This window comes from Chrysemys picta, chromosome 6 (assembly GCF_011386835.1).
Source record: "Chrysemys picta bellii isolate R12L10 chromosome 6, ASM1138683v2, whole genome shotgun sequence".
NCBI lineage: Eukaryota > Metazoa > Chordata > Testudines > Emydidae > Chrysemys > Chrysemys picta.
The window spans coordinates 71,469,423-71,489,447 of record NC_088796.1 but is presented as its reverse complement, the minus strand read 5'-3'; the positions used below and the strand labels follow the sequence as shown (position 1 = coordinate 71,489,447).

General features: G+C 37.4%; 1 protein-coding gene across 10 annotated transcripts in view; it reads right to left on the bottom strand.

The window, feature by feature from the left end:
* Window positions 1–305: 305 nt before the first annotated feature.
* The window catches only part of KCNN2 (potassium calcium-activated channel subfamily N member 2), a 99,422-nt gene continuing 79,702 nt past the window's right edge, over window positions 306–20,025 (bottom strand). For 4 of the 10 annotated variants that reach the window (XM_065550331.1, XM_065550332.1, XM_065550333.1 and 1 more), the window contains exons 3-6: window positions 10,817–10,927; window positions 8,166–8,293; window positions 2,532–2,601; window positions 329–912 (exon numbers count right to left, since the gene is read on the bottom strand). In XM_065550331.1, the coding sequence (XP_065406403.1) occupies window positions 628–912; window positions 2,532–2,601; window positions 8,166–8,293; window positions 10,817–10,927 (594 nt within the window). In that variant the 3' untranslated portion in view covers window positions 329–627. Of the gene's footprint in view, window positions 913–2,531; window positions 2,602–8,165; window positions 8,294–9,860; window positions 9,989–10,816; window positions 10,928–17,853; window positions 18,506–20,025 lie in introns of those variants that run through there. The other 6 variants (XM_065550329.1, XM_065550330.1, XM_005281596.4 and 3 more) reach the window with 5 other exon arrangements.

The following is a 20,025-nucleotide window of genomic DNA, read 5'->3' as shown; positions in this document are numbered from 1 at the left end:
ATAATACTTTTAAAAAAAATTAATGGAACATTTTATAAAGGGTGTAGCAGAAATTGTTTTTTTTTTTTTTAAGAAATAATCACTTTAAAAAAATTCAAGTTAACATTGTCCCTCTCAAGTGATTATACACAAGCAAACTTAATGTTCATCCAGCAATAGTTTTTTTCTCCCCTGGGGGCGGAGTTTAGAAAATCAATATTCACATCTGAAGGCTAATTATGCTTAAACTTTGTTTTTCTTTAGTTAGAATCATCTTCTTAAAATAATGCTTAATAAATCTTTAAGAATGTTAAAGCCGAAGTGACCAAGCAGGTATGTGCAGAAATTAACCTTTTTATTATATTATATACTATAATAGTAAAGTTTGTTTGAAGTGCATGAATAAAAAGTTAGTGAAATTACAGGAGGAATAATCTATATAGCAATAATAGGTGCATTCAGTGTGCATCTGACAGGAAAAAAAAAGTTCTCACTCATTTTGGCCTAAAACTTTGTGTTCAGGTTTCCAGGATTCTGACATCAGAACCAAGATAACACTGATTAGAACCATAGGGCTTTACAATAAAAGCTAAAATATCGACCATATGATGGCAAAAAGTCTTTATTTTGTTGTTAACGTATTCTCTTCTAGCTACTCTCTGACGAGGTCGGTGGTGCTGTGGAGGAGGATCTCCGTCTCGACAAAGATCGTGATCTCTCAGCACTGTAGGCAACATGCTTGTCGTAATTTTGTATCTGAGCTTCAAGAAAATCCCTCTGTTGTTGGCTGATTGTCTGGCTAATCAGTCCTGGGAGAGCTTGAATGCTACCAATTAAGGTTTCCAGTTTAGTTTCCAGAGTAACAATCCTCTTCTCAAAATCTTCACTTCTTTCATTTAAGTCAGAAATCAGGTCGTACATGATGTTTTGAGTCTGAAAGGAGAGGATGCAAGCAGAGCTTTAGAACTAGTTTGCAAACATTTCAGTATGAAGTGTTATTCCAGTAGGGTTTTGTTTTTGTTTTTTCCCCTGCCCTTTAAAGTTGGTACTGAAAGAAAAGGTCAGCATGAGTGGAGGGCTGATGATACTACGACAAGCACCTGTCTCATGAAGTAATTTTACTCAGGGCTTCAGTACAAATCCCTCCTTGGTGCAACATTCAATGAAGTTAACATTAATTTCTTAATGAAGCTGTTTTAATTTCAAAAACTGTTGATGAATTGGGTAAAACAGAAGACCTTTCAGAAGTACAGAGATTTAGAAATGTGCTACCTTAATATTGGATTTATTCAACAAGTGGAGGAAGTCCAAAGGTTCCACTGTATATGGGATAAATTCTGGAATTTTTATCCTTTTCTATATTTGTGTTACATGGATTTTCATACTTCTAAGCGGTATGTTCTTCCCTTGATCAGCACATGAAGCTCTCATTGGTGTTAATGGAGCTCCTTATGCCGACCAAGGAGAAAATATATTTTTAAAGGTACAACCATCCCTCCCCCCAGAAAACAAAAATAAAAGTGATAATACAAGTGATTTGGTAATACGAAGTGCTTTGAAAATAACCACATGCTCTATCGTAAATATGAAGCATAGAATTTTTATACTTCATTTTCACTGCTACAAATGACGGGTCTACACTGGGACTTGTTGAATCAATGATCCTTAAATGATTAAACAGAGTTTAATTTATTTTCAGAGTTCACTAGCTTTACGAGTAAGCAGAACGGATATCCCTTGACAATTTGAATTTAAAAGTACATTCATATTTGCATGGTTGTATTGCTAAATCTCTTTATTTAAAATATATACACGTCTCGCTTAGTGACATATGAAGTTCAGATTGAGCAGCTGCTATGTACACATATGCGGATGTGAAAGCTTGTACATTTTGGCCTCAATCCTATAAATCTGATTATTATTCCCTACAGAAAGCACATAATATAATAGAACTTTGCACCTGAATCACACATTTCATCTGAAGATCTCAAAGGGTTTTAAGAAGTTTAATTAATCAAGCTTCATAGCACACTATCAAAATAGGTAAGTATTGTCCCTATTTTACAGATATGGACCAGAAACACAGATGTAATGTAACTTGCCTAAGGTCACACTAGCAGTGCTGGACATGAACCCAGAACTCCTGAGTTCCAGTCCCTTGCTGTAACCAGTAGGCTATGCTTCCTCTCACATCATATGTAAATATAGGGAAGAATTTACTCTTTCACATATATACCATCACACAAACGTGGCCCATTCCTGAAAGAGGCTAAACATCGGATCAGGCTCCTTGTTATGTGCATTATACAAGGGCTTTGCCTTTTTTCTGAAGTATCAAGTATTTGCCATTTCAGACTGGCTTTAACAGAATTTACCACAGCAGATAAGACAATTGGTCTATTTTCCTATAATGACAGACTGAAGAAGAATGTGTATGTGTACCTGTGAACTACAGTGAAGAGATGAGCTTTTTATTCTGAACTATTCATTTTGAGAAGATAAATATTAATTTACAAAAGAACAAATGAAATATTTGATAATTGCCTACTAACCTTCGCAAGGTCCACCAAAGTGTTTGCTTGATCGTTCAGTTTCCTTTGCTCCATTTTTACACTTCGTAATCTAAAAAGGTGGAATTTGAGGTCAGATATGTTTTTTTCCAGCTTAGGACTTCTAAAGAGCATGCATATAACTTACAAGAACAAATAACTGCATGGACAATGCCTTGAGTACTTTGTGTAAAGTCAGAACTGGTTATGTGTCTGGTACAATGAGAAGCATGCTTCCTCAACACCGCAAAAAAGAAAGAGCAAGAAAATGTGATGTCCTCAAGACTATTATTTGTCATGGTTAAAGTTGAATTCAAAAAGGGAGGTAAAGGTTTACTCATACTGTATGAAAGAAAGCCAAAACATTCCTTAAAGCCTCAGTATCATGACAAGTAGATATAGGAAGAGAAACAAAACAAGTCAGATTTCATCAATAATGTTATAACAGTCAAGAATCTTCCTATACCTACATGACTAGATACAGATATTAGCCCTGTTCAGTCTGAAATGGATTGGGTTAGAAGGTGTTTGAACCTGATGAAAATACAGTGATAAGTGAGTTTCTTTTTAATTAAAAAAAAAAAACTTTTATCTGACCAGCAGCTAAATAACCAGAATACTTGTCACTATATTAATTTTATTGTCCTATTGAATTTAACTTGCAACTTACCTCTAAATAACAATAAATTTCAAAATATATATCAAACATGTTTTTCTGAATTATGCTGTTAATATGTCAGCATGAAAATGCACTGTTTAAACTACATCATTGTAAAAACTCCTGTATTTTTTCCTCTGGATGCCTGAGTAATTGAATTAAGTTAATTACAGTTATGCACATACATTGAGAGAGGGAATGCAAGCTTTCAGTTTCTCACACTGTACTAGGAAAAAAAATCAGTTTGCTTTGTTAAAAGGCCTGAATTTCCAACAAGGCCTATACAAACGGACAATTTTAATCAATGATTTTGTGAACTCAAAAACTGTGAGAAGGAAAAAAATCCTCATTCATTTGCTAAAGTTAATTATATTACCAAGCTTTATTGCAAATGGTAAACGGATCAAACACACCAACTGACATAAATGTGTTTTTTTGTTGGTGACAGAATGGGTCATTTTATAATCTTTTACTCAAAATACAAGATTTGTTTTGTATCACAAATATAAATTTCAGTATATAAGAGTTAAAACACCTCTAACTTCTGATTTCTCATATAAAAAAATTAGGGGCCTGAATCTCTTCTCACTTATACTGGTTTTACCCTGGTTTAATGCCACTGACTTCAGTGCTCCTGGGTTACACCAGCATAAGTGAAAGGAGAATTAGGCCTAAAGCCAGGACAATTTCAGTTTTACAGGTAGAGAATCAAAACTCTAAGGGTAAAATTCTACCGTCAGTGAGATTTTTGTGATTAATTCCATTGTTGAGCAGATCTCTCCATATGATCAAGGCTACAAAACTTTTCCACATTCTTCCCTGTCACAAACTCAGGTTTCCAGATCAAGCGATGGGAGTGGTTTGCAGATGTACTCATCCGCAATAGGTTTATGAGAGTTTAACCATTTAAGTGTGAATTGTTTGCTAAGGTGTTTCATTTTAGCTGACAAGCAGAAATTGGGCTACTAACCACATCAAGAGTCCTAATGGATATTCTTAAAAAACACTATTTAAAAAAAAAAGAGTCACACCATATAATACAAATGGAGAAATATCATGCACTGTAACTAACATGCTAGACATGTATGCATAATTAGGGAATAGATTCCTGTTCAGTGGCAGTTCTTATTTTTTGGAAATTTCAACAGAATGAACTCAGGAAAGCAACTCCAGTTGCCATTAAAATACTAAGAAACATATAGGAGCTGGAAGAATTATTCTGTGTCTCATGTCAAAATTTTTATGTAACCAAAATACTTCAGGAATTTTCCAAAATCCACAAGAAGTTATCAAATGAAGTTTGTATTTGGATCTTTACATTAAGCAATTAATTTGTAGAAACATATTGACTTCCAACTTCATGCTTGAAAAAAAGCTGTGAAGAGTAAAATATCCCACTGAAGGGGTGTAATAATTTCTGTTCCTGAGGTAGGAATCAATTGTTTTCAGAAGACTGACATTCAGTCAGTGTGCTGGCTAGCTTCCCCTTTTTGGGCAAACCTAAAGCTTCATCACCTGAAATCTTCTGAAACATTGTTGGTGCATAGAGCTGTAGCTAAGCCCTTTTGGAATATGGAAAACTCCTGAAGAACATGAGTTAAACATCACAGTCCAGAACAGACTCACTCAAGATACTTTTCAGAGATAAGCATGTACAGATTTGACTGTAGAATTATACCCTTAGTATTTTGTTGTGAATTTATTCAAACAATTGAAAAGGTACATATACATTTTATTTTCTAGCTTCTTAACACACTATATATTGTGGACAATCCAATTGTCAATTCTTTACACTTCAGCACACTGGACTAATCTTTGTGCTGACTAAAAGCCCATGTAATTACATGGATAACGGACCAGCAGAAATACCAGCTGACAAAATTTGGCCTAGGGGCTGCAAAGGTACAGCTATTACATACAGATCATTCTTTAGCTGCAACAGCCAGATTAAAAGGAAGTTGGCAGATTTTATTTTTTTCTTAAAATATGGATATTCCAATTCCTTCCTTATGAACTTCACTTATCACAGCAAAGATCATGATTTTGGATCACATTTTCACAGCAGCAATCAGACCATTAAATTCACAAATAAAGAATCCATTTGTTGCATGCAGACAGTGGTAAATTCTGCAAATTTGAAAGGAACAGCTCATACAACTTACTTCCGAGCTCTATTTTCATTTTGTTGAAATAAAAAGACAAAACAAAAGAAAACAATCTTTAAAATATACTAGAACAAAACAACACAGGGGGTGGTGTTCATAGGCACACAGTGGATTCAATTCAGCAGGTCCCATGGTTTCACCATTGGCTTCTATGGATCAGCAACAGCCATGGGGGTTAAGCCTGATTTGTTTGCACAATAATGATGGGATTTGCAATAGTGTTACACGTCATTAAGCCTTGCATTTCTTTCCCATTTTCCTTTATGCCTGCCTGTGACCCATGGATCTTCCTTATCCGTATAGAATATACCATTTATTAATTATGTCTAGTAGTTCCTGTGATTCTCCCCCCACGCCCCCATTTAATTTACATGAGGAAAAAGGACAATGAGTTGCTGAAGGCAGAGCCAGAAACAATAATTTCATGGATTTTGTAGTTTTTAAGGGTCAGAAAAGATCATTTACTCTGACCTCTTGTATAACACAGACCATAGACCTTCAACCATTGATTCCTGCAACTAGTCCAATAATTTGTGGTAGAACGAGAGAATAATGTGTTTTAAAAAATTAAAAACTAACCCAGAATAAAGATGGATAAGGGACATATTGCCATGAATCAGAAGAGAAGTAAACCAAAACATTTCATTGTGCCCAGGTACTCTAACTAAAAGGGGGGAAAAAAGCAGCATTCTGGAGCTGTACTCCCAACAGATTATCATTGCATGCACATAGGAGGCCCTCTGATCTTTTGCTAAAATACAATGTGTAATGCAAAGTACTCTTCTGAATCAGAAGTAAAGTGCTGCAGGGCAAAGGAAAACTCATTAGCATGAACTCTCAGAGCCCTGGACTGGCATAACTAGAAAAAATGACCACTGCAGTCCAACTGAACTGACTGCTGAATAGTTAAGGCAGATGCAGAACAAATATCTGCACCCTTGTGCACTTCTTTTGGGGTCTGAATGGTGTATAAAGCTGCAGATTGAGCCAGATGGGCTTTTTATTTTAAAATCATTTTTGCATACACACACACACAAAATAAATGACAAGGTTAAAATGAAGGAATATCCTATGTGGTCAAAGGACAAATGTAAAATGGTGCAAAGGATGACAAGGCTGAGTAAATACATTTCAGAACACATTTTCTTAACTTACCAAATCCTAATCTTTTGTGGACTTTTTACATAAAAGTATTTCAACTATAAGTGTTTACAACAGTTCTACATTAAAATTTGCAACTTTGCTAAAATGAACCAACATGCAGTGTTTGTACAGTATTTTAAAACCTTCAACGCACTGCACAAACATTAACTAATATGCAGTGAAGCAAATATTATCCCCAATTTATAGATGAGAAAATTAAGGGCCAGATTGTGCTCCCAATCCCTATATCCACACAGGAAGAGAAAATTTCCTCCTGCAGATCTCCCACCTCCCGAGCAGTGAGAGTGAATATATGTGAGCCAGCCAACACCATCCCTTCCTGCGGCTTGGACCACATGTAGGCAGAGGTTGGAGGGCTTGGGGTGGGGGAGTGGGTATGGGATGTGCACGAGCCCACATCAACCTGCATTTAGAATTTATTAAAAAAGCCAGTACACCCAAAGGCTGAGTTAACTTTTCCGCACTATGTTGCGGAAGCTCAGCTCATGGCAGGTACCAAAGGCTTCAATTAGCTGGGTTGCCATGCAGCTGGAAGGGTCAGCAGGAGGTCCCAGAGCAGGTGTGAAAGTGCCAGACCTCCTAGCAACCCCCTGGGATCTGCATTTTTGGGGGACAGAAGTCCTTTCATTCCATGCAGCTCAGGGAACTATCTTTGGGTTGGAGGAATGCTACTCCCCATGCACTATATGTCTTTACTTTGAAGCCCAGAAGTTACTGATGTGAGGAATCTAGTTGGGAGGAGTCTTGGTCCTCCCTCCATCCTCCTGGCTGTGGATCTGCTTTATGACAAACACTTACTGTGAATTTTAGACCAAATTTAGAATGTAGCAGAGATTCATGGGCTGTATTATGATGATTCAGCTTACTACCATGACTGGGCCCAGCAGAGAATCTGGTCCAGTCTCCGTCTTTATCACTCCCGATTCTCAGACTGGTTTTATCCTCTGGTGGAGATCAGGACAGGCTGGGGGCTGATCTAAATTATGCTGGTAAAAACTCGTAAGGGGCCATCTGGGGTTTGCCAGAATACAGCATGCTCTGGCCATGCTACGTCCCTGCCTAGATGCCAGGGGGTAGTGTAAGAGTCAGCGATGCCAATTACACCCACTGAGGACTCCCGCATACTAAGGAAATCCCCAGCTGAGGATGGGCAATTACGTTTTTGTCCCTTTGAGCTGCTGGAGCAGCTCTAAGGGCCAGAGAATCTGGTCCATTATCTTTTCATTAAATATTAGTTGCAGTATTAGCCTCTATTTTAAAGTGATTAGATTATTCTGACATGAAACGATTAAAATATTTGCTTTAAATGAAACTGACATACTTGCTGCATTTCTGTTTTCTACTGTGATAAAAGGAGGCAACTGCTTTTCAGCCAATTCATAAAACAGTAACAACAAACTACTGGTAATAACATAACATAAAAATCTTCATGGTAATTTATGAAGCATTATAGAGAATTCCAGGAAAATGTTTACAAAAATTCAGATCATAGCTTTGCACTGCTGGCCCAGTTTCTTTTGTGAATAAACACTACTCTAAAATCTTATTTTGCTTTATTCTAAGAGAAAGAGAAAATTCAGAACCCAGAGCAAAGTTCTGGGTGAGGATAGATAAGTCTGGACAGAAAAACCAAACCAAAATAGTACTTACTGATGAATAGCTTGCAAGAATTTGCGTTGATGTTTCCTTACTTTTGCATGGTCTATCTTTTTAACCAGCTTTGTATTTTTATAAATTAACCATGTTTCCCTGAGTACATTGGCAGCTGCATTTTTCACCTGTTTAATAAAAGAAAACACCAGGCTCACAAAAATAGCATTAATGTCTCTTTGAATTTTCTCAGGTGTATACCGTTTTTCAGAAGCACTCATGGTCCTAGCTATCTGTGGGGTTGGGGTGCTAAATGAAGCTACAGCAGTGATGCAGGAAAAGCGATGACATGACCAGAGACAATGAGGTCTATCTAATAAATCTATACTTCTTCTAAAAGTGATATTTGTAACAGCTTCCTCTGTGACTGAGAATCACATCTGTTTCTGATAGGAACTTGACCCATTTGGTGCTCTGAGTATGTGTAAATTATATGAAACAGACATTAAAATGTTACATGTCTAGTATTTAACTGGAGAGATTGTACAGGACCAAAAATGGATTTCCCTATTACAAGTTTGTCTCTTCTGGTCACTTCCTTCTTGTAAGATTTCTCCCTCTCACTTCTAATAGTGATTTAACAGTCTTTTCTTCTGTGATAAACTCAAAAGATGCTCAAATAAGTGTTTCTGTTTTTCTTTGTTCTGGTTCTCACATTTTTGTCCCTCCACTTTCTCTGAGATAAGCATGTTGTCAAAACCTTCTAGCTTTGTTTACTGTATATGATTCAAGTCTGCTTTGTATTTTTCTAAAATGAGGGTCTCTATAAAATGATATTCACAATATAAAATGTAAGGATACCTTCAGTTTTCCTATGCCCTCTGATGTCCCCAGTGTGGCACTGACAATTCTTATACAAATATTGACAAAGCATTTCAATGTATTGATGACTAATGTTAATTGATAGGATACTTCCTACGGTAAATATAGAGTATTCAATTGTAGCTCTTATCTCTCTCCTTATCCCTCTCTATCTATGCCTCTATCATATCCACCATTGCAGTATTCAAGGTAAATCATAGTATACAGAAGAGAGCAATGCAGAGCTGCAATTGGATCCTGCAACTAGCAGGAGCTCCCAGAGACAACGGTCCCAATCATGTACCACTGTAGTCAACGGGAGTTTTGCCACTGATGTCAGTGGAAGCAGAATCAGGCTCACTGGACCTCACTCAAGGACTGAAGTCCTTGCTCTCTCCTTAGCTTTGGACACCATCAGTTTGTGATTTATGCCAAAATCCAACTTGTGTTTTGTGATCTAACAAATATTCAGAAACAGGAAGGTTATTTGCTTTCCTTTGTATTATCTGAGTGGCTGAGGTTACTGCACAAGTATGCTCTGAGGCTAACTTAAATATTACACTGAGCTGATGTTTAGATTTATTTGGAGGAATAGATAGATAGAGAAAGCGGATAGACTGTAATTAAAGAGAAGTGAGTGAAATCCTAAATTCACAAGAGCTAGCAAATTTGCATGAATCCATTTTACTGCCTAGATTTTCAAGTGTCGTTAAAGATATTAAAGAGACAAGGCAGGATGAGGTAATATCTTTTATTGGACCAACTTCTGTTGGTGAAAGCTTGTCTCTCTCCCCAAAGAAGTTGGTCCAATAAAATATATTACTTCAACCAACCTTGTTCCACATTGGGAGGGAGGGGAGGAGAGAGGGAGAGTTTTACCTCCCTATTACTCACGTTCATGGTTGGCATGGTTCAGTTTCTTAATACCTATGTGACTACCACCACCTTCTTCCTAATCTGCCAGGTTGTTTTTCCTGCTTTTGGGTCTGACTGAGCAGACTTTTCTCACATAAATAATCCCCCTGAAATGAATGAGACTAATCAAATGAGAAAGGATAAACTCCATTATTTGTTCCCTTTACATAAACATATTTTCCCAGGATTGTAGATCTTCATTGTCTTCTTAGCTGTGATGCTTATATTTTCTGAAATTGTTATTTTTTAAATCAATTAAAAACATTTTCTTATGAATTTTAGTTTCTATCTGTGAAATATCTTTAATGGGTGTATGAGATTGCTACATTATTGCAAGTGGCTGATTGAATAACCCCAGGTGTTCAGTAAATGAAGCAATAGCAGACTTGACAAAAAATCGCTTGTGAATATTTTTAATCCTGTTTTTCAAGATGTTCTCTTTTACAAAGAACAGTTTTTCTACTTGTGTATGTTTGGATTTCAATCTATATAACTCTTTAAATTCATATAATCTAATAGAACTACAAGAATTACATATATGCTGTAGTTTTTTTCCTCTCATATGCTGCACAAAACTCAATCTAGTTTAATACATAATAAACTCGTCTTTCAGAATAATATTCTGTTCTTTGCTGGTTACCTCAGTTAACTTCCAACTTTGGTCTAGTTTCAATATGTCCCGCTGGAAGAGAATCTTCAAATCTACTGTCATTGCACCAAATCCTCATTAGGAGTGAGAACCTGCAACTTCCGTTGAAGTCAATGGAAGTTCAGGTGCTCAGTACTCCCAGAAGGCACCCAGCACCTTGCAGAAGAAGGCCCATAGAGAAGTACAAGAAAGAAAATTATATTTTTTTCCCCAATGAGTCTCAGAAATACATTAAACAACATTCCTTTTTCAGTGGGGAATATAAAGATCTGCAGATATAACTTACTCTTTTAGTTAGCTGGGTATCCATCATGAAATTATGCACATGTTTTTCAGCTTTGGTAAGTTCTAACTTCCTTGCAACCACAGCTACCACCAGCGCAGTGCACCCTGCACCCTGAAAACAACAATAAAACAAACCCCAAGGAGTTACTACTGTGTGTTTCAAAAGCATTTTTTAAAGAAGTTTCGCCTTCACTGAAGAAATATGAAAGGCATCAGATGAATCACCATTCCTAATAAATGTGATGAATATAGTACAGCTATTTTAGTTCAGGGTTATATAAAGAGTCTGTTACCATAGACTAGTAAACTGTCAAGGCATTATCAATTGCTTACTGAAGAGCATCATTTTAAAATCCTGCTTTTTTTCCTCTAGAAGTTGAAAAAAGAAATGGATTTTAGAGCAAATTCAGTTTCTAATGTCTGAACAAAGGCAGCCAGATACAACGTTTAAAATTTAGAATACAGCCATAAATGAATCCAGAAAGGCCTGTTCATAGTCATGGTATCTGCAATTGCTAAAAGGAAGTAAGATTGGATTAGTATCTAGCACAATAAAACTAGAATCTGTTTTAAGGATTTCTTTAAAGTCTAAAGATAAAGTTACCTTAAATCTAGTTTTTAGTCACATATATACTTCCTTGGACAGCTGGTCAAAATTTGTTGTACAAAATCTTTTTTTACTAATACAGATTTGTATTGACTAAACAATTTGCGAATTTTGGTTGAATTCACTGAACTGTTTTGGCTGAACAATAGAAATAAAACATTAAGAAAAATCTAACTTTAGTTTCAACATTTTCAACTAAAACAGTTCAATTTTTAAAATCTGAAATGCCCTTTTGTTTCAAATTCTACTGTGATTTTATAGGCAGGGAAAAAAGTTTTAAAAAAACCCAGAAAATGAAACAAAACATTTTCTTTCAGGTAGAATGAAACATTTAGTTTGACCCAAAATAAAATTTCCCCACTTTTTCAAATTACCAAAACCTCTTGGGTCTGCCCAAATGATTTTTATGGTCAATTTTTTGGTTTGGATACCGAAACAAAAAGTTATTTGAACAGCTCTATTTCCATATTCTCTTCTGACAAACAGAAGTGATCTTTTTCTACAAATTATGCTTAGTTGACTGTACTATTTTGAACAACACACGTGTCTTGCAGAAATAGCTTTGTAACTTGGACCTTTGTAACAACTGGAGTTTGTTTTGTGCCAAGTATATGTATGTTTGTAACTATAAATACTGTTCCAAGTATAGCCTGGAATAAGCAGATACAAATCCCATGGAAGAGAAATATAGTGGGGTAGAGTATGTGCCAAGAGAGTAGAAGCAAGTTGTAACAGGTAAAACAACTAACAGGAGGGTGTAATATAAAGCAGTCCCCAACTACAAATTAACCCGCCAATTCCCAAATCAGCTCTGTTGTAGTACACCTGGCCAACTTCTACAGACAGCCCCTCTATCCCCAGTATTTTTCTGATATATATACACACTGAGTTACACTTTGTCTAGTCGTCAATGAAGCTGTATCAGTTCAACTCCTAGTATAGACAGACAAAGTCTCTCTTTGCATCTTGAAGTTTACCCTGGTTTCACTCCTATGCTTGCCTCCACTTTTTCATATTCTAAATTCTTCTGTTTCCCTCACTCTCTCATCCTTCCCTCCAAAACAATCAATTCTGCTACCTCCAATAAATATGGAGATTTCCCTAATTAATTTGCTCCCTATAAGTTCCCCTCAATTAATTTATTTGCCCCTACACAAAGACCCCACAATGAATTCACCTGACTCCCTCATTAACATAGACTTGTCAGTGAATTCATATGCCTCCTTCTCCCCATATACTGAGACACACCAAATACATTCATTTGCTTCCCCACCGCCCACATACCATTTAACTTGTCCTGGATCCCTCCCAAACACAGACCCCTCCAGTGAACTCATCTGCTCACCACCAACAAATGCAGCCCTGATCTCCCCCAGTTAGTTCCGCCCTAGCTGAACCTCCATGCCAATTTTACCCCCCAAATAAGTCTCTCCCGAGATGTTGCAAGTGCTGCTCCCTGTTCTGATTCTCTCTTTAAGCTTCTTCTTCTTCAGAAGCTGTACTCCCTCACTCCTATTCTAGTGCTGGATGAAATCAAGGAAAGGGAAGCTGGAGTCTCCCATGCCCTCGAGGCATGAGGGAGCCAGGAGGAAGTGTCTTCACTTCTTCCAAATCCCAGCCCCAGCAAGGAAGCATTGCTGAGAGCTGCAGAGAAGGTGCTATTTATACCAGTGCTAGGGGTGTGTGTAGTTTATATACTCCACATACCGCCAGAAGTATAGATGTAGCCTTATACTCTGCACACATTTTCTGACCAATCTCCCCCTAGCATGTAAATTAATCAACCCCTAGCCTCACCTTTGAATCTGGGTGAAGTTATACAGGGTGAGGGCAGTGGGAGTGCACAGGGAGTCAGTGCAGACTCTGAGCAAGGTCTTTTAGCCAGCAATGGACATCAACTGGTTTGAGGATCACCATGTTCTCTTAAAAATATAGCCCTGAAATCTAAACTGTCAAATGTATCAAAAAGAGGCTATAATGAAGATCACTAGAAAGTCAGTGGTGGTGAACTCGATGCCTCAGCTCAGGAATGCTATTATTTAGTCCCAATAATTATTTAGTCTCTGTACCATCTTTCATCAACATTTCTCGAAACACTTCCCAAATATTAATTACTTGAGTCTGAGACCATGCCACTGAAGCAGTAATGTACAAAGAATAGTTCACCTGCTACTGGCATGATGGAATGAAGCAGCTGTTTAAATGGCAAATCACAGCCTAGAACCAAAAAGTAAAAAAGAATACTGTATCCAATTGAAATTAAGGGAATATAGGTAAACAAAATGCAATTACCTGAATTGGAATGATTATCATCTGAAAGACTGTGCCTGTAGCAGCTCCATACTGCCACCAACATGCTAGGGAAATGCCTTATATTGGCCTATGGGACAGAATGCTATCTCTTGAATCATCAAAACTGCTTCATGAAGCATCAAGATGTTTGTTGGAGGGTTCTCATGCAAATACTAATTCACACTGGCTCTGTTCGGCTAGTGAAATATGACAGGATCACATCATGATGGTATGCGTGAAAATGTGCACTTTTTACCTTTGTTCAAAGGAGGAAAGGTAGAATATTACTTGTGGATTTCTTCTTTGCACTACCATGGAAGAAAACAAATGATGTTTATTCTTTTAATAATAAATAGTTTACAGAGATAGCACATTAATTTAAATTGGGATTTTAACATTTTATCATTATTATAAATACACTGAATTATTATCATACTTTGTACTTTCACTTGAACTAAGATGTGGTATTCACATTTTAAAGATCAGGAAACTGAGGCATAGATAATCTGTACTGCTATGTTAAATGATGGCATAATGTTGCATAATCACACCCTCCCCATTTTTTCCATAATTAACACTGCACAAAAAAACCAACAACATTTTCTGTTGGAATTATATCTGCTGGGTAAAAGCACAATTCCAATTGCAAGAAAGTCTTATTTTAAGCTGAAAAATGTATTTCAATTATTGTACTTCGAACATTATGCAGGACTAAGGCAAACAATAAACTAAATCACTGCTTCAAGCGCCTGCTCTCTCTTCGTGGGAATCTTATTTCCTCAAAAACAAAACAAATGGGGAAATGCACACAGCTTTTGGAATGTCAAAGCAATAATATACTCTATCTGGAGTTTACACACAGTTTGGTTTGGTTCATTCTTGCCTGTTAGACTACATTTTATTTTAAATTGCATATTCTGTGTTGGTAAACATCAAGTTTTTAAGAACTTGGGAATGCCAGTTATCATTCACAGACCAAGTTGAAAGGACAAATACAGAACAAAAGCAGTATCTTGTTAGTACAGTTAAAAGGTAACTTTCGGATGTAGTCTTGAATGCTACTATGGTCTTCAGCCATCCTGATCTATCTTTAAAACAGAATCTGCCAACCAGGTTTTTATTTTTTTACAAGAATTAGAGAGCAGCAAGGCCTGCTAATTAATTGCAAAGACTTTGTAGAACATCTAAACATGATGACTTGTAACCATTTCAGAAAAGGAGGAATTTATCACACATAGAACAGAATAAATTCAGAATTGACTAATCCATTCTAGCTATCCTGAGCCTCATAAACTAACTGCGCCAATTTTTCAAGACAGCCTATGATTGTGTATACAGTTTTACAGTGTGCATAACCCTTCCTTTGTCCAATGCAAACAGAATTCTCATACTCATCTCATATAGAAATCTACCTGATTTGCATATGCAAATAAGCATCAAATAATTGCAAAATCACTGGCACAAATTTAGAGGCAGCCTTTTAAAATGTGGCTTTCATGCTAATTTTTATAACCGATATTCCATTAAAACTCATTTTAAATTTTTAATGAGATCTCCTGCATTATTTTTCTAACAGCACCACTAATTCTTAAAACACTATATTTAGTAAGGTGCTGGTATTCTGGGTGATGGTATATTTTAAATGAAAGCATGTAAGTCCCTGTGTTAAGTAAAGTAGATTTAAGTATTTTAAACAATAATGTATATAGTAAAATAATTTTGTATCCATTACATAAAATTTAATTATGTGATTTTATTCAGTCTTCCCAGTACAGTTCACAAACACCTTAAGTAAAAGTCCACCTGCCTTAAGAAATTGTTTTTTTCTCTGCCTCTTGCCAAGTGGTTGCTTAAATTTAAATGCTGTACATTAATTCCATTTTATTTCATAATAAATATTCATAAAATAGAATAGAATAAATTATGAGCAGATATGCAGTTAAATATTCTCACATAAGTGTTCTAGGAACTCAGAAGTTGCAAGGCAAAATTGTAAGCAACACATCTATTTTATTTAATGAAAGTGGATAGCTGTTGCTAAAAGCAGAATTAGGAACATGATGTTTGTTTTTCAGGAGTACTGTAAATTATGCATTAGATGGATTTCCAGCAAACTACACACTAAAATGATGACCTGCCTAGATTCTTCAATTCTCCAAAAGCGTCAACAGACCTGTTTGGCCTATCTGCTGACACAAGTGCAGATTTCACCCCATTTCATTGAAGTCAAAGGTAAATCTCCCATTGACTTTAAGGGGACCAGGAGTTTTTCCAGGTTCTGGTCAACACCTATTTTTCATGGTCAGAAACTGGGAGAGTTTGAGCTTTATAGTAAATGTACTAACAACATGTTTACATCATTAAGTGAACTCTATGAATACCAATGTATGACAAATTCTCAGACCTTCACTCATGCAGAGTGACAAATGTTGGAATGGATCTGACTGCATGATAGCTCTCACATCTGCAGGCATCATTTCTTAAAACTCTGTGACGTCAATGGAGCACACATTAGAGAGTGGCTCATTTCTGAAGCAAAAGCCTGACAATCATTCACAAGTGGACAACATTTTCCCTTGACCATTGATCTACATTTTACCTGTACTGTAGGACGATGTTTCAGTTATATATACAAAACAAAAAAGAGCATTCCTCATATCTTCATTATAGACACAGTCCTCCCTAATAGAATAAACATAAATGAGCTTCAAGATCATACAATTTCTAGTTCAAATATTGGTCTATGCTATGTCTTGTGAAATCAGTTACCAGGAATCTTGCTTAATGCCAAGAATCTAAAATAAGACCCGTTGTTAGAAGACACGTGTGTGTATGTATTTGACCCATTTTTGGGTTTTGGTATTGAGAGCCTAACTCTCTACTCATTTACACCAGTGTGAATCATGAGTTGCTATCCTGAAGCAAATGGACTTGCAACAGTGAAAAATGGGCGTGAGTGAGGGAAGAATCATACCTGACTGCCTGGATATACGTTTCTGGCACCAGTCTGGAACTTTGAAGGCCTACAGCCTCCCAATCCGGCAAAGAGAGGTAAAGTAATAACATATAAAATTATTATTTTGAGATAACCGTAAAAGTGAAGCTTTGAAATCTTCCCCACCAAAAAGGTTGTACGGGCTGTTATCTTCAATTTGGACCTCTCTCTAGGTGCTCACATCCAGGCTACATCTAAATCTTGCAGATTCTTTCTGGATAACATCTCTAAGATACAGTCTTTCCTATCCATCCACAGAACTAATACTCTTATCCAGGGTCTCATCATCTCATTTCTCTATTACTGCAACATCCTTTTTGCTGGTCTTGACAAATTTAATTTTGCCCCACTCATATCCATTCAGAATGCTGCTGCAAAGATCATTCTCCTAGCTCATTGCTTTGGTCATGCTGCCCCTCTCTTTGTATCCCCCCCACTGCCTCCCTCATTGCTACTGCATTAAACAAAAGCTGCTTGTCTTTACATTTCAAGGTCTTTTACCATCCATTCCCACCACACCTATTTTCTCTCACTATCAAGACATTGACTCCTGCCTCTGACTGGTCCATGAAACCAGCATCCGCCATCCACCGGTTAAATTTTCAAACAAGCATCTACATGCTTTCTGTCATGCTGCCCTTCATACTCAGAGGATCTCCCTGTAAATATATGCAAAGCTACCTCATTATCCTACTTCAAATCCCTCCTTAAAACCCTCCTCTGTAGTGATAACTACAAAAAACAAACAACCTGACAATGGTTAGGCTGCCAGTGTTCTGAGACCACTGCCTATCATGCTGACCAATTGTCTCAGTTTTTCCTTGTACTCCCCCATCTGTGTCTGTCTCATCCATCTGTTATCTATTGTCTGATACTTAAACTGTAAGCTCTTTTGGGACAAGGACTGCCTTGTTGTACAGCATTTAGCATAAAGGGGTGCTGGTCCATGACCAGGGCACTTACGTGCTACACTAATACTACTACTAACAAACAGCTCCTCAGTGGAGCACAACAAGCAAAACAGCAGCTCTAGTGGGGAAAGACAAATGTCACCCAGAGGAACCAAGGCCACAACCGTGATAGCTAAAAACAGACTTGAGATGTAAAGTCTGGATCAGTTTCCAAGCTTTCTTCAAATACAGAGGTGTTCAGATTCATATTTTCAGCTTAGGCACAACACAAAGAAAGGCCAGAACTGCAGTGTTTTGATCTGGACATTGACAAAGTGTAGAGGGTTTGGATCTAGGGTACTAGTGTGGGTTCAGTTTTAGTGATAGCCAAAGAATGGTGCTGGCATCTCTTAAATAAAAAGTTTGAAAAAAAAAATCTAAGATGATAAAATGCACTTGGACTTGAAGAAATTCTAGATTTCACTGAATGAACTCCTGTGGCATTTCCTCTTGATTCTGCGTTTGGCAGGGTATCAGAATTGCATTTAAATGTTGGCAATGAACTAGGCAATTGCTTAGTCTGGGCCTACCACCTATTGTTTACATCTATCCATGCCTGTGGTGGAGGCTATGGGAAATGGAAGCAACTTTATGCTCAGTGGCTCAGCTGGAAATCTCTTGGCAGCTTTGGTCTAGCTGGACTGGGAGTGAAGTGTGTTCTTTAGTGCTGCAGTTGTCACAAAAGTGTCCTGCTATACTTGCCTGGTACTGAGAGAAGGCAGCTGCCACATTTTCTTGCTCATTTCCCTTGGGATCCACTGAGGCAGAGAGAAGGTCCGCTTTGCAGACATATGTCTCTGGTGGGAAATTTAGCTCTGCACCAGAAAAGGCACAACATTCCTCCTGCTGCTCTGCATAAAATGAAAAGCCTGTAAGAATTTAAACAGATACTCTGTTCATTTGGCTCTCTAGTAGGTGGGCTTATTGGACCAGCCAGGGGGAAAAAATGTCCTTCTTGAAGCAAAATTGCTCTCCAAACAAGCAATGTAAGAATGTTGAAAGAGGAATCCACCCATGAAATGGACACAAGGCTAAGGAAATGGGAGTCATACAGCAAGCTCATACACCTGAGTTTTTGCATTTATCACAGCTGCTACAGGGAGTGAGGAGTAACCCTGCAGTGTTGAACAGAGCAGGAGACGTAACAGCACAATTACTGTATCCTCCAATCCAAAACTGTGACCTAAAATTGTTTTGCATTATGGCCCTTCTATGTGTTCAGTAGTTGTGCCTAGCTAGCAACTGGCTTCAGTGGCATTTCTGCCTGTTTGAATTTGATCCATTGTATTTGAAACATTTAAGCTTCTTCTACTCATAGTGTGGTACTTGAGCACATTTCCTCACTTTTCACCAGTCTTTCAGGTTTGTCAGCAATATTAGAGAAAATACAAATTGTGTGAAATACTAAAAACGACACAAAATAACGTAAATTAAATACCTACAGATAGGCCAGGACCCCAGGAATTGCCTGATAAGTACAGAATAGACCCAGTTTTAAAAATAGATCCAAGAGACAGAGAGAGAGAAAGAGAGGGCCAGTTTCACTTTCTGATAGACTTTCTGCTGCAAGAGTCAGTACTATTAGGTGAGAAAGGGGATTAATGTTTTGCAAGACATGTGCATTCTACTCTGTACCAGAGAACCTGCAAAGGGTGGGTGGTACTGACTGAGAGCTGCATTGATTCAATGCAGCCCGGAGGTGGGGCTCCTACGGAGCCTCTGATGGGTTCTGCAGCTTTAATGTCCACTGCACAGAGTGGTGGTGGGAAAACTGCCTGTCCTCCTTGGAAAGCGTGAAGACTTCTTTCTGCCTGTGTGCAAAAATCTTTGCTGGAACAAGGAGGTGCAATTGTCTTCCCTGGACCAGAAGGAGGGAAATCTAGCTCACCCCCTGTAAAAATGGAAGGAAATGTTAGTTTTGTTCATTCAAGACAGTAGCCGTTCTTACTGATGATGATCTGCAAGTATCTGACAGTCACATGACTTACTGAGTTTAAATATATTATTTTCAGTACAGCAGGCACAGCTAAATATTCAGACTGGTACCCAGTCACATACACATGTAGATTACAAAGCACTGCAGGTTGTATACTATTGGGAAATAAAAGTTATATTTTTTCAACTCGTAAAGCAACAGTTTTCCCATAGTGTTGCTACAAACTATTCTTCATTTCAGTCAATAACTTCAGGTCTTTTAACTTGCTGAAATTTGATTTTGACTCCTAATGGCTTCAGCGAGCGAGTTGAGCATCATTAACTTCCTTCCCCATATTATGCATCTGTGTGATACTAGTGTATTTGGAGCATACTGGGTTAGAAGAAAGACATCACTGGAGGAAACAAGCTGTTCTGAACTGTGAGGTCAT